The sequence below is a fragment of the Chiloscyllium plagiosum genome, chromosome 3, assembly GCF_004010195.1.
Source record: "Chiloscyllium plagiosum isolate BGI_BamShark_2017 chromosome 3, ASM401019v2, whole genome shotgun sequence".
Lineage (NCBI taxonomy): Eukaryota > Metazoa > Chordata > Chondrichthyes > Orectolobiformes > Hemiscylliidae > Chiloscyllium > Chiloscyllium plagiosum.
Genome location: NC_057712.1, coordinates 1,891,305 through 1,906,596, shown reverse-complemented (window position 1 = coordinate 1,906,596; position 15,292 = coordinate 1,891,305). Strand labels below are relative to the sequence as shown.

The window sequence follows — 15,292 nt, the reverse complement described above, 5'->3', positions numbered from 1 at the left end:
TTTTTGTTTCTGATTTACAGCATCTGCAGTTATACAGTCATAGAGTCATAGAGATGTATAGCACGGAAACAGACCCTTCGGTCCAACTCATCCATGCTGACCAGATATCCCAACCTAATCTAGTCCCATTTACCAGCCCATATCCCTCTCAACCCTTCCTATTCATATACCCATCCAGATGCCTTTTAAATGCTGTAATCGTACCAGCCTCCACCACTTCCTCTGGCAGCTCATTCCATACTTGGACCATTCCCTGCATGAAAACATTGCCCCTTAGGTCTCTCATCTTAAACCTATGCCCTCTAGTTCTGGACTCCACCACCCCACGAAAAAGACTTTGTCTACTTATCCTATCCATGTCCATCATGATTATATAAACTTCTACAAAATCACCCCTCAGCCTCTGATGCTCCAGGGAAAACAGACCCAGCCTATTCAGCCTCTCCCTATAGGCTCAAATCCTCCAATCCTGGCAACATCCTTGTAAATCTTTTCTGAACCCTTTCAAGTTTCAAAACATCCTTCCGATAGGAAAGAGACCAGAATTGCACACAATATCCCAAAAGTGGCCAAACCAACATCCTATACAGTCGCAATATGACCTCCCAACTCCTGTACTCAATACTCTGACCAATAAAGGAAAGGAAACCAAATGCCTTCTTCACTATCCTATCTACCTGTGACTCCACTTTCAAGGAGCTATGAACTGCGCTCCAAGGTCTCTTTGTTCAGCAACACTCCCTAGGACCCTACCATTAAGTGGAGAAGTCCTGCTAAGATTTGCTTTAGGAAAATGTGAACTTATCCACTATGGCAGGAAGAATAAAAAAGGAGCATATTATCTAAATGGTGAGATTGGAGGGCTCTGAGATGCAGAGGGATCTGGCTGTCCTAGGGAATGGATTGCAAATGGTTCGTATGTAGGTATGGCAACTAATAAGACAATCTAACAGCGTGTTATGTTTATGGCAAGGCAGTTTATGGTTCGTTGGGGAGATGACACTGGAGTACTGTGAAGGGTGATGTAAATACATTGGAACTAGCTCAGAGAATGTTCATTAAACAAATGCTGTGAATGGGACAGGTTTTCTTCAAAGGAAAGCCTGGACAAGCCAGGTGTGTATATGCTGGAGGATGGAAGGGTAAGAGGAGACTTCATTGAAACATACAAGATACCGAGGGGGTTGACAGGACGGATGTGGAAAGGATGTTCTCAGCGGGTTTTGAGAAGATTTATCGCTCAGGTTGAGGTTTTGGATGTAGGTTAGCTCGCTGAGCTGAAGGTTCATTTTCAGACGTTTCATCACCGTACTAGGTAACATCTTCAGTGAGACTCTGGACGAAGCTCCATCGGAGGCTCACTGAAGATGTTACCTAGTATGGTGACAAAACATCTGAAAATGAACCTTTCAGCTCAGCGAGCTAACCTACATCCAAGGATGTTCTTCTTTTGGGAGAACGTAGAACCAAGGATCACTGCTTACAAGTGATTTAAATAAGAGATGAAGAGAAACATTTTCTAACGGGATTTCGGAAACATTCCACAGAAGGGGAGGGAGAGTCCTTGAATATTTTTAAGGCAGAGGTAGATAAATTCTATATTAGCAAAGACGTGAAACATTATCAAGAGTAGACAAAATAATCAGATCAACTATGATCAGTGGAAAAGGCTCAATGGGCTTTCCCCTGCTCCTAAACTGTATGATCATATAACGAATTATTGAAAGGCGATTCTGACATACCTTTTAGTAGGAGTAGGTGCTCCAGAGGACAAGACTGAGTGGGACACCACTGTATCATTCATGTTTGGCAAAGAACGTTGTTGGGGGCTACAATGAAGAAAAGAAAAATAAATTTCAGCCAGAATCCCATCGCAGTTATATGCTAGAACTGTTCCAGACTGACCAGCTTGTAACTTCAAATATTAATATCCAAGTTGTTCCTTTATAAATGTCCAAGGAAGAATTGTCAGTATCCTGCATGGATGAGGGAACTTTAATAAGCCAGCTTTAAGACACAATTCAATACAATACAATTCTGACTTTGAAATTTGACTAGTTTGTTCATGTGAAGTTACAGCTCAGGTTTCTGCACAGAAAAGCATCCATGAACCAGCATAACTGAGGCGTAGACTAGAAAGCAATTATATTTATTCTCCCTTTGAATTAAAAAAAAATATCTTTTGAGAGTAGTAATCTGATAGCATTTTATTGATATAAATGAAAATAGGCTAATTATAAAATGTAGGCATTGTTAATGAACTTCAACACCACCACTCAACTAGACCCGAAATTGCTGGAAAATCTCAGCAGAGTTGGCAACATCTGTGGTGAGAAATCAGAATTAACCATACTGAAATAAAGAGTCAAAATATCAAATTAAATTTCTTGTTCAATCTTAATCTAAAATTGCTCTTAATTTGTTACAACCCCCAGGGGTAGCACACCATAAATTAAGTCCCATTTGTCCCAGAGGCAAATCAAATGTGAAAGGTTTATTTTTAAAGTACACACAATACCCCAGTTTATCTGATTTTCACATCAAGTCTAACAGAAAGCACTGAAGAGGTTTCTATACTGAGCAATAATATTATTTATCTAAGTAATTAGATGGCAGCTATAAGTAAACTGAAATAAGTGACTGTCACATAACATGTCCAACTAAAACAGCTTATAAACTCCCTGTTCTCCGTCTCACACTGTCCCTTTTCTCTAAAAGCTGTTCTTTTTCTCCAGGATACTATGTCCTTGGTTTTTTTTCAGACCTAGTTAGGAGTTCAGCTGTGTGAAAACAGGCTCGCTCTCTCTCTCTCTCTTTCTGCCCTTCTAACTTCAACCTGTAAGCATATGTTCTATTTTTACAGTTTTTTTAAGGGGGTTTGATTATTGGGACTGTTGTGTGTATGCAGGACAGCATAAGTAAGTTTAGTTTAGATAGACTGAGTTCTGTAGGGGTTCTTTATTCTGTTATTTGTGTTTCATTATGTAATTTTGTGAATAAATCTTTGTCTGTTTTAAAACCTGGTAGTCAATCTAGCTAACTTAATCTGGGTAATGTTCACTGTACACTTACCAAAGCAAATTGTAAAGTTATGGTCTGGGCTGCCTGCTTAAGAATGTTTTGAATGGTTTGACCGAGTCCATAACAAACACAATACCAGAGATATACAAATAGGAAGGGAGAGAGAAACTGGAAACCAGTGCAGTGGCCTGTGTCTCCTCACTTCCAATGTTGAGATCATCCTTCTTCAGCAAACTGGACCCTTAATGTCCAGCTCGCTTTCTCTGGGAGTTTTTACTGGTTTGTACAGACTGACTTGGAAAATACTTCTGATTTATTAATTCTAAAGTCATAGCAACTGATGTAGGAAAGGTAACTGGTTTTCTTCAAGTTTAACCTGTGTTTTTTTACTGCTGAAAATTACAGGCAGCCTCTACTGAGGGGAACAACAGTATACTCAGGGGAACAACAGTATACTCAGGGGAACAACAGTATACTTGTGCCAAAACAGAAATTGCTGCAATGGTAACCAGACCAGAAACTTTAACTCTGCCTTCTCTTCACTGATGCTGCCAGACCTACTGAGTTGTTGTTTCTGATTTCCAGCATCCGCTGTTTTCTTCCCCCCAAGGAGCACCCTTGCCAACACCTCTGATCAGAGACTTGTTGGCTCAAGCCCATCCAGAGACTTGAGTACATTATCCAAGCTGCACAACAGAGGTCCCATCCAACATCTCAGATGGCGTTAAATTGTCCCAAATTCATCATTTCTCAGCAGATCAGAGCAGTGCTCCCTCTTGCCCTGGCTGATAAATATATCTCAACTAACATCACTAAAAACAGAGTACCTGGTCATTTTACCTCATAGGACCTTGCAGTGTGTGGATGTGCTGCAGTGTTTTCTGTATGCCTGAAAATACGTTGAAATGATTTTATTGTGTGTAAAGTGCTTTGGTAGATCCTAAGGTCAGAAATGGTGCTGCATATACACTCATCTCCAGATGGGTTTCTCCAGATACACTCATCCCTTACAAAAGCTTTCTGGCTTCATAATCTCGTGATTGCTGCTCACCTTTAGCTTATAGATAACTCCCTTTTTTCCAGTTCCTCAGGAGATGTAATTACAGGAGCAGTAAGAGATTATACTTGTTTGAAAAGCTTATTTAAAGGAGTGTTCTCAAACGCTCTGGGACACCCGGACCAACCAACCCAACCACCCTGTGGCTCAACACTTTAACTCCCCCTCCCACTCCACCAAGGATATGCAGGTCTTTGGACTCCTCCATCGCCAGACCACAACAACACGACGGTTGGAGGAAGAGCGCCTCATCTTCCGGCTAGGAACCCTCCAACCACAAGGGATGAACTCGAATTTCACCAGTTTCCTCATTTCCCCTCCCCCCACCTTGTCTCAGTCAAATCCATCGAACTCAGCACCGCCTTCCTAACCTGCAATCTTCTTCCTGACCTCTCCGCCCCCACCCCAGTCTGACCTATCACCCTCACCCTGACCTCGTTCCACCTATCGCACCTGCTGCGCTTTTCCAGCAACACATTTTCAGCTCTGATCTCCAGCATCTGCAGACCTCACTTTCTCCTCACATTCTGGTTTGGACAGTCAAAGCATTTAAGCTTGAGCCACAGTCCAGAAGAGACCAATAAGATTAATTGTTAGCATCAAGGATTTGGAGAAATGTGGAAAATCTTGCTGGAAGAGTTAGGTTACCTGTTACCAGAAGCACTAAAACATGTCTTTCAGCTTTAAGGGATCTAGAGAATAGGGTTGCTGTAGATACAGGAAAGATGTCAAATCAATGCAAAAAAAACAATGCAACTATCGCCTGTGTTTCTCCCCCCCAAATTCCTTCAAATATGCAACGATGCAGCATGCCTCGCTGGAGAGTTTGAAACTGGCTCTACGTCAAAATAAAACAGCCATCCAAAATTCGTAGCAGGCTAGCCACACTTCCGAGAGCAACCTGGAAGTGGTAATGCATCAGAGGCTGTGACAACAGCTCATAGGCCATAAACACTGACTCTGTTTCTGTTTCAACAGATGCTGCTACACACGGTGAAGATTGCATCATTTTTTATATCACTTAGGCTTTGCAATCATTCGAAGTATTCACATACACCCAATGTTCAGCTTCTAATAACACACTGACTACAACATTTGACTATGACACAAACTATTACACTCACTACGCAAGTTGATCAATTGCACCTATTTCTACCCACCTCCTTCCTGTTCTAAGCAAGGTGTTTAGTTTCTTAGTTTTGAGATGGTTTTTAATATCTGCTATTATGTGCTGACAAATTCCAAAGCATCAATGACCCATTGACAATTGAACACAAAGTGAATGGAATGCTCCAAAGCGATTTCCCAAATTTACAGAATTGAATCTTCTACCTTAAAACCTAATCATTTTTGACCATATTTAATCAATTCTGTAGCTACATTTTTCACAATTTATTTATTACCAGCTCCTTAAAAGAAATGTGCACGGTCACTATTTTGAAACATTACACCTCATTGTTCGTTAGCTTGCATCAGCATTGTGTTGAAAGACCCTTTCATGTCAGTTGGTCTTCAAGACAGCAAAGCCTTTTGCACAGAGTGCAAGAAACTTCTCAGAATAGAGTATACCAACCAATGAAAACAATCACTTCGATATAAGGCAACGCAAAAGAAAATAAAGGACTGAAGACGGTATGGAACATGATTCTTTAGGTTATAGGACAGAATGCAGATGGATTACTCTCGAAGTGAAATAACCCAGCAAAGAGTTGATGGTAATGGGGAAGGATTGATGGGGGGGGGGGTGCCTTATTTTATACTGTTTTACAAGTATTAGCTAAATTTACAAAGCAACTCAGGTGAGTTGAATGGGATATCAAAGCAGCAATGGAACAGTGGCTGCTCTGGAATCAATAGGTCTCAAACAGAAGGAAAAGAAACTGGAGGTGTGTTGAAAAGTTTTTTTTTGAAAACCTTGCAAGGATCTGAGACAAATTCTCCCATCTTGTTGTTTGCTGGGACACACAGCACCTCTGGGGACTGTGCTACAAGAATTCCACCTGTTTGCTTGTTTGGAACCGAAATAATTTTTATTTCCACTGCTTATTAGTTAATCTGTTTGACTAATGATTTAGAGATGCTGGTGTTGGACTGGGGTGCACAAAGTTAAAAATCACACAACACCAGATTATAATCCAACAGGTTTAATTGGAAGCACACTAGCTTTCGGAGCAACGCTCCTTCATCAGGTGGTTGATGAAGGAGCGTCGCTCCGAAAGCTAGTGTGCTTCCAATTAAACCTGTTGGATTATAATCTGGTATTGTATGATTTTTAACTCTGTCTGACTAAGGTTGTCAGGCCACATTTGGAGTATTGTGCGCAGTTTTGGGCCCTATATCTCGGGTAGAATACACTGGCCCTGAAGTGTGTTCAGAGGAAGTTGATAAGAATGGTCCCAGGAATGAAAAGCTGAACATATGAGGAACGTTTGAGGACTCTGGGTCTATATTCGATGGAGTTTAGAGGGATGATGGGGGGAATCTAATTGAAACTTACAGAATGCTGAAAGGCCTGGATAGAGTGGATGTTGGGAAGTTGTTTCCATTGGTAGGAGAGACTAGGACCCGAGGGCACAGCCTTAGGGTAAAGGGAAGGCCCTTTAGAATGGAGATAAGGAGAAACGTCTTCAGCCAGAGAGTGGGGAATCTATGGAATTCACTGCAACAGGCTGTGGCCAGGTCATTGAGTATATGTAAGACTGAAATAGCTAGATTCTTGAGTATCAAGGTGATCAAGGGTTACAGAGAGAAAGTGGGAGAATGGGATGGAGAAACTTATCAGCCGTGATTAAATAGCAAAGCAGACTTGATGGGCTGAATGGCCTATTTTCTGCTCCGATATCTTATGGTCTTGTAGACGTACTACTGAAGATACTGAAGTTGCAGCATCCCATAATAGCATATTGAGAACCAAGGCAAAACTGTAATGTCTATGTTCAAGGATAATTCCAAAGTAAGATATGTACTTGATTTTAGTTTTAAAGATCTGGCTTGTAGCTGGTACTTTTGTATCAGTTGTCACCGATGTTTGAATAATTTGTTAAGATTATGAACAAATTATGACCTTTTACTTCATTTCGAGACATAAATCTGGAACAGGGAAATCTGCAGCTGCAAAGAGTCAAGAGAAATTATTCGATAGTGTTGTGATGTTACTGCTCCTGTACTAACGTTTCAGAGCTAGACCAACTGTGGCAGGACACAAATTTAACTTAGCAATAAAAATCTGGATGAGAAGAGGCGTTTCAGTATTGGTGACCATGAAACTACCAGATTGATATAAAATCTCAACTGGCTCATCAACATCCTTCATGGCAGGAATTCTGCTGTCTATACCCAGTTGGGCCAAAATATCATTCTTCCCTGTGCTCGGAAACAGCCAAGCAAATCCCTCAGCTGAATCAAACCATCATGAGAGTGACAGCTCCTCACACGCAATACAATAGCTCAAGGGGTGGATCACCACCACATTATCAAGTGCAATTAGAATGGGCAAAAAATTAAAATTAGATTAGATTCCTTACAGTGTGGAAACAGGCCCTTTGGCCCAACCAGTCCACACCGACCCTCCAAAGAGTAACCCACCCAGACCCATTTCCCTCAGACTAATGCACCTAACACAATGGGCAATTTAGCATGGCCAATTCACCTGACCTGCACATCTTTGGGATTGTGGGAGGAACCCGGAGCACCCGGAGGAAACCCACGCAGACACGAGGAGAATGTGCAAACTCCACACAGATATTACATTACATTTTAAGTCCTAAGCAACATCAACAATAATTATTCCATTTTTCAGCAATATTAACTTGCATCCATTTCCCATAATTTTACTATAACATTGACAACAAAATATCCTGCAAAATATTTCTAACAGTTTGCAATTCTACATCATGGACTGAATAATACAAGCTTTTTAAATAGTCCTAACTTGCTAAGTAACATAATAAATTAGATAGTTAAGATTAATTTTACTTTCAGACTTTTGAAATTATCCAACAGTCACACAGTAAACACTAAACAGTAAGCAGTAAGCAGTTAAACAGCTCTGTTCACATCCACACCAATCAGAATTGGTATTGATTTATAACCACAGGATATGGAGACAAGTAATCAATAAATCACATACGGCAGCCAAATGAAATGTCACCTGCACACAGGAAGCAAGTGGCTTTTGGATATTTCTGGAATGCGATGATGAGCTAAAAGCTGCAAATTCTGCGTTAATAGCTGCACTGGTTACCACTGCAAATCCAGCCGGGTGCTTGTATCTGAATGTTAATCTTCAAACTGATAAGGTCTATCAACAAGCTCACAATAACAATATAAGAGTTACAGTATCAGCACAGACTTCTCGCATTAGTTACACCATGCACTAAGAATTTGGGTGTAACAGTAGCAGCATCTGAGGGGAGTATGCACAATCCTAAATTTATAGCTCGAACTAGAATAATCCCCTGGTTCAATAGAAAAGTTCAAATTCCCTGTTTGCTTTTAGGTAATTAAAACTCCTCTCTTATGTCACTCCACACCCATCTCTCAAAGAAACAAATTAGCCCAGGCGACCTGTTTAAAGTTTACTTGTGGGGTGTGGATGTCTCTGGATGGGACTTGCACTTAATACCCTTCCCTCATTGTCCTTGACGCACGACAAGATGCAAGGGAAATAATCCATTCCAAAGTCCAGGAGAAGGCTTGAGAATGAGGGATACACCCCATCCCTGGACCAAAATATCCATGGGAAGCCCACCTTGCTGCTATCAATATTACTTGCCAGCGACATTAACTGAATCAAAGTGGACTTTGGCCTCCAACTGGAAGGAGCCTTCGCTCTGGAGAGTTGGTCTTGGAGGCACCAAAATTAAGATAGAGGCCTCTGCTGAGGATACAAACAGTTCCCAAAGCCAGGAGCATCATCGGCAATTTTTGAAAAGCATTGGTAAATGTCCTCTCCTTTTTCAGATGAAAAATAATTTTCAAATGCAACATTTAGTCCAAATAATGCCAGCAAATGTACAAAATGAAAATGCAAAAGTGAATCCCATTAGGCTGGGGGAAGTAGTGGTCTTGTGCCTTCAACAACTGCTTTCAGACTGCTCTCTATTATGTTATTTATTACCAAAATGGCACTAAGTTCTGTTCACCTATCACTGCTCTGTTCCTCAAGGTCCAGCAACTCCCTAATTGGAAAATTCTCCTACACATTTCAAATCCCTTTGTTCCTCACTCCTCCTCAAATCGGTGGTGGCTCAGTGGTTAGCGCTGCTGCCTCACAGTGGGTTAGCGCTGCTGCCTCACAGTGGGTTAGCGCTGCTGCCTCACAGTGGGTTAGCCCTGCTGCCTCACAGTGGGTTAGCCCTGCTGCCTCACAGTGGGTTAGCGCTGCTGCCTCACAGTGGGTTAGCGCTGCTGCCTCACAGTGCCATGGACCCAGGTTCGATTCCAGCCTCGGGCAATTGTCTGTATGGTGTTTGCACATTCTCCCCGTGTCTGTGTGGGTTTCCTCCGGATGCTCCGGTTTCCTCCCACAGTTCAAAGATGTGCAGGTTAGGTGAATTGGCCATGCTAAATTGCCCAGAGTGTTAGGTGCATTAGTCAGAGGCAAATGGGTCTGGGTGGGTGGGTTACTCTTCGGAGGGTCGGTGTGGACTTGGTGGGCCGAAGGGCCTGTTTCCACACTGTAGGTAATCTAATCTAATCTAATCTAATCTAATCTATAAAAAAAATCCTCCAAGAACTTGGAGCTCCTTCAACTCTAGCTTCTGACTCATCACCAATTTTAATGACTCTATCATTACTTCTGTGCGTTCAGCAGATTGAATCCTAAGCACTGAAATGCACTGAATGCACTAATCCACTATTTTCCCTTTGTATACGACACTTGTTAAATCTTACCTCTGAAAATAGGTGTTTGGTCATCTGCCCTAATGTATCATCATGTGATAATGCTTCTGCAAAATGAGGTATTTTATTGGGGCATTTTATTAAAGGTGCAAGTTACTGCAACAGCAACATCAAATTATCATATGCCTTTACCTTTGCTGCATCTCAATTGCTTTTTGCTGGATAATGAATTAGAATTACTCTGTAGTAGTACACCAGGTTTTGAGATAAAGACACACTGTTCCATTAACAGCAAATTTCCACAAATATAAAAGCTGCAAACCTAAGTGCTAATTGCAGAAAGGAGCTTCTGAAAGATTCTTCTCAGGTTGCAAATAACAGCAGAAATGGCACATTGTTAAGATTCTAGTTGGATTTTGAGAAAATAAAAAAAACAAGCAAGCAGTCACTTAAATGGAAATGCACCTAAACAGAGCAAAAGAAAGTAGCACACAGCAACTTGCTGCAGTAAATAGTTTTTTTTTTGTTGTTGTTCACTGATGTCAATTACTAATTCAGAAACAAGGCTTGTGATTTTCCACATCACAAGTTTCGAAACTTGGCCAAGTCCTGAATGGGACAAGCAGACCAGAAGCTAGAAACATTTTTCTTACAAATTGTATTATCCTGGGCAATGTTAACTTTCCAATTGCCTGTCACACAGTAATATCAGCAACAGCCTTGAAACCTTGCATCCAATGGTCGTGCATTTTCTGTTGTGATGGGAGGAACTGGCCATGGGAAGGAAGGTGGGCACAGAATTTGATGTAATTAAAAAGAAAATTAAAGAAAGAAACTGAATTTACAGGTGATGACAATGGATTGGTGAATTCGTGCCATTTGGACACAATACCAGTGTGACTCTATAAAACCCAAAGATGGCCTGAATACAAATCGGTTTGTGTCAAGGACATCTAAGCAACTATGGACATTTTCACAAAGCAGATTTTACACAGCTCTTCAGTTACGTCAAAGCAATTAAGAAACAACTCAGCAATGAATGCAACACGAAGGCACCATACTGAGTTACTGCTGAAATCAATCAGGAACCACAAAGATTAAGACAACTAAGATACGAAGGGCATTATACTGTGATAGGATCAATCCTCAGTTCAGCTGAGTTGTTATAAGAAGGCAACTCCTCTGTGGGAGGAGAGAGTGCTGAGCGTAATTCAGTCCACTCTAATTCACCACTAACATCCCAAGCCAAGGACTAGGAGAGAGGGAGGCAGGCCACTTGCTGTTTTAACAATCAAAAATGGCCTAAGGAAAGCTGACATGAAAATGAAGGTAAGTCTCAAAAATAAAGCCATGCTGCCTTATATAACCCTTTACAGAATTGCTTCGAACGATGTAACCAGCAGCTGTTTACTTCGTCTTTTGTTTCAGAATCTGCTCATAGAACATTGGATTTACACTTGAGAGGGAATGGAACAACCAGAGCAAAGCACAAATCACCTTAGCCCAGCAATGATCCCAGCTGATGCTCACATCGAGTGGATTTCCCTGCCCATATGCTCTTAACACCTATCTGCAATCCCATCACCCAGCAATGACAACAAAAACAATCCCTTCATAGAAACTGCATGCAGTTATGAGCCTCCTAATTCAGAAATAGTTCTGTTAGATCTCAACAAACTCATTTCTAAATGGCACAACAAAATGTAAAGTAGTAATCTAATACAATTAACTAGCATACAATCATGTATTTTTAAATAATATCATAAAATGTATTTCAAAATATATCTGTTGTTAAGATTCAGTTGCCCACTGCTTCATCATCAACATTCAGTCTCACAAATGTCCTGGTACAGCAGGTAGGCAACAAATAATCACATTATTTGTAAATCAAGAGTCTGGGCATCTCTAAAAATATCACTGACCACATTCTGCAGGAAATTTCAAAGATGATCACTCTCAAACATTCTCTTTTTTAAAACCCTTACATTTCAATACAGAATTAAAAAAATACACCAAAAATCATTCCTCAAAATGTCATACTTCTATTTCCCCAAAAGTTTATTTTTTTAAAAAACTGAATAAAGTGATATTAAAATCTAAATTCAAACAAGCAACGGATCATTCTGTGGAAATACCTCATGTGGATCAAATGGTGAGAGTTAAGCGACCTTTATAAAACGATGAAACCTGGAGCAGTATGTGTTTCTCAATACTGCTTTCAATATCCAATGAAAGAGGTCTGCCCAATGGAACTTAAAGCTATATATTTCCACCTTTTACACTATCTTTAAACACTTTGAATTCAATCCATAGCAAAAGCCTACAGTATTTACTCATTCTCATATATGTCTTTTGAAAATAATCGCATGATTGACATTTTAAAATGTGTACCCACAGTTATTTTAGAAAAATCATAATTTTAAATGCCAAAACAACCATAATAGTATACACATATTAACTTACATCTACATCAATATTTATGAAAGAGATGGGTATAACTATATACAGAGTAAACCATTGTACTGATCAATCTCAATTTAAGAATATTTATAATTTTACAGTGCATAACTGATTTAACAAATTACAGAAAGGTGCAATCCCATAGACAAATTGCTACTGCAAAGATTTTTTTCATTGAAAGCAGGAGACTTTCATAGCTCAATATTATTCAGAATGCTAAAGAATTAAAACTGCCTCAATGTTATTCAATAAGTAAGACAGGAAAATGAAACTGAAAACTAAGGAAATGTTTAAGAAATGAAAAAAGGAATCGATTGAACCTGCACAATTTCTACATTGTATATCTACCTGTTTTTATACTAAAACTCATATGTTGATAAAATGATATTTACTGAGATACTGCACAAATGTTTACAAAATAAACTTCAAAAGAAACCTGAGAATGCCTAATGATAGTATGAGACAGTATGAAAGACAAAAGCAAGACCAGCAGGGCTTTGAAATCACCAACCTCACAGAACTGAATGTAGACCAGAAGCTAGTCACATAGATCCAACCTTTCTTCTAAGTCACTGGTAGGTGTCTCTCACTCTCTTCCCCTTCCTCAGCATTGATGAATGTAAATTCTAATGCATCTTGCTGCTGTCTCCACGGAAACAGAATTATAATACAGACAAGGAGATCTCCATGTCACGTGACAGTACAGCCTACGCTAGCCTCATTCTTTGTTTCTGTGCGCATTTCTGAGAAGGTTCGATGCACAGAAAACGTAATAAAATAATCTTGTCAATGACAGGCTGTACCAAGCATTACCTTGGCAAACAATGAGCATGTTACCTATAAACAGCCTTTAACCTGTCACACCACTGAGGCTTTCAGCTGTGTTTATGGATGAGAAAACCATTTGAGAAGACAGTTTGAAAAATGTTTTAAAAACATGGCCAATTGTGGGGAATCATGAAGTGTCTTATTAAAGTAAGAAAGTTTCAATAGATGTTCAGAATCAAAATATTACCTGCATTTTTAAATGGATTTGTCTTTTCAAAAAGCAACATAATTTCAGTGACATGGTCACAAGAAACCTAACTATTTGTTACCTTGAATTTTACAGCACCAGGTTTTCTGAACATTCTGAGATCATGGGCCTTTCTAAATGTGGGGATATCGTTTCTGATCTTGTAGCTACTTAAAGTCTTAAGATTGAACTGCTATTTTCTGGATAAATTTAATAATGTTAAAAACTCAGTTGTTAGAGCTGCCAAATACTTTATCTAACTCTCTGAAGAAAGTTCTCAATAAATACCTTTATATTTGTATCATCCTGGAAATACAGAAATGAAAGTTCTTTTTTACAGAGACTGAACTGTATTTAGTATGTGGTACAATATGATAAATTTATTTACATGCAGTTCAGAGCTAAACAAAGCTTAAAATGACAGCATTATCTGTCAACATAGACCGTTAAACCCAACAGTCCTGATGTTACTGAATATCTGGATCACACCGTTTCTATTTTTCTGCAGTGCATAATGAAAAGATGGAAACAGGCTTTGAGAATAAAAGAAGGCTCATTAATGATGTTACCTAGTATGGGGACGAAATGTCTGAAAACAAATCTTCCAGCTCAGCGAGCAAACCTACATCCAGAACCTCAACTTGTGCTACAAATCTTCTCAAACCTCATTTTGACAATAAAACTATAACTTCAGATAAATACAACAAAAATGCCAGCACTAATCTTCGGGCTTGTCTGCATCTTCCAGCTCTGTTGGGGTGTTTGAAACTGTTCAAGTTCCCCATAGTTCAGCTAGTCTCCGATACCGAACATGTTTAAAAATAAACCACAATATTAACTGAAAATTTGGTAATTGCCAACGTGATTCAGTTCAATATTAAAACTTATCAGGAAATGATAATGATTTAAAATATACAAATAAATGCAAGATATTGGGTATAATAAAAGAAAGCACGGATGTGATGAAAGCCGTAATTTCATGTCTTGAGAACGTTTGGGTTGTTTTAATGTTTATACAGCAGCATGTAATGAAAACAAAACAATAACCAGGAAAAAACTAATAAAGGCAGAAAATACCCCAGCTTGCAGAAGAGTGAGTATCTAAAAGTAAGGATGTTCCATATTAAACATTTTCTGTTTATGTCGGCTATCAGAAATCCTTGAACGTTGGTTAATACTGACAGCACTTTAAGTTGTTTTGCTTTTGATTTTTTTTCCTGAACCTGCTGAGCTGGAGATTTGGTTTCTTATGAAGTTTTCTTGAGCTGGTCATCACTCGCCTGAATCTGGATTAGTGGAAGGGCTTTTGCCCGAAACGTCGATTTCGAAGCTCCTTGGATGCTGCCTGAACTGCTGTGCTCTTCCAGCACCACTAATCCAGAATCTGGTTTCCAGCATCTGCAGTCATTGTTTTTACCTATCACTCACCTGAAGCCAATGCTCATATTTGAGTCTTGCAATAAGGGTCACACCCACACACGTTGAGGCGGAAGGAGGGAGTGTGGTGCATCATTGCTTTCCTGATCTTGTCCTCATGAGGTGACTAAGTGCACCAGCCTAACCACTGCCTCAGGCAATCAATGAGCTCAGAACAGGGTGGCAATCCAACCTGGGATAGCATCACAGGACACAACAATAGGATTAATTATAAAACTATTTATTCCAGGGTTGCAATTGCACAGGAGAAAGTGAGGACTGCAGATGCTGGAGATCAGAGCTGAAAAATGTGTTGCTGGAAAAGCGCAGCAGGTCAGGCAGCATCCAAGGAGCAGGAGAATCGACGTTTCGGGCATAAGCCCGGAATGAGGAGGGTGTGCCAAGCAGGCTAAGATAAAAGGTAGGGAGGAGGGACTTGGGGGGAGGGGCGTTGGGAATGCGATAGGTGGAAGGAGGTT

The 15,292-nt window shown here is 40.0% G+C and overlaps 1 protein-coding gene across 11 annotated transcripts in view; it reads right to left on the bottom strand.

Moving 5' to 3' along the window:
* dtnba (dystrobrevin, beta a) overlaps window positions 1-15,292 on the bottom strand; it is a 373,718-nt gene that overhangs the window by 218,268 nt on the left and 140,158 nt on the right. For all 11 annotated transcript variants that reach the window (XM_043675957.1, XM_043675963.1, XM_043676010.1 and 8 more), the window contains one exon: window positions 1,743-1,829. In XM_043675957.1, the coding sequence (XP_043531892.1) occupies window positions 1,743-1,829 (87 nt within the window). The remainder of the gene's footprint in view (window positions 1-1,742; window positions 1,830-15,292) is intronic.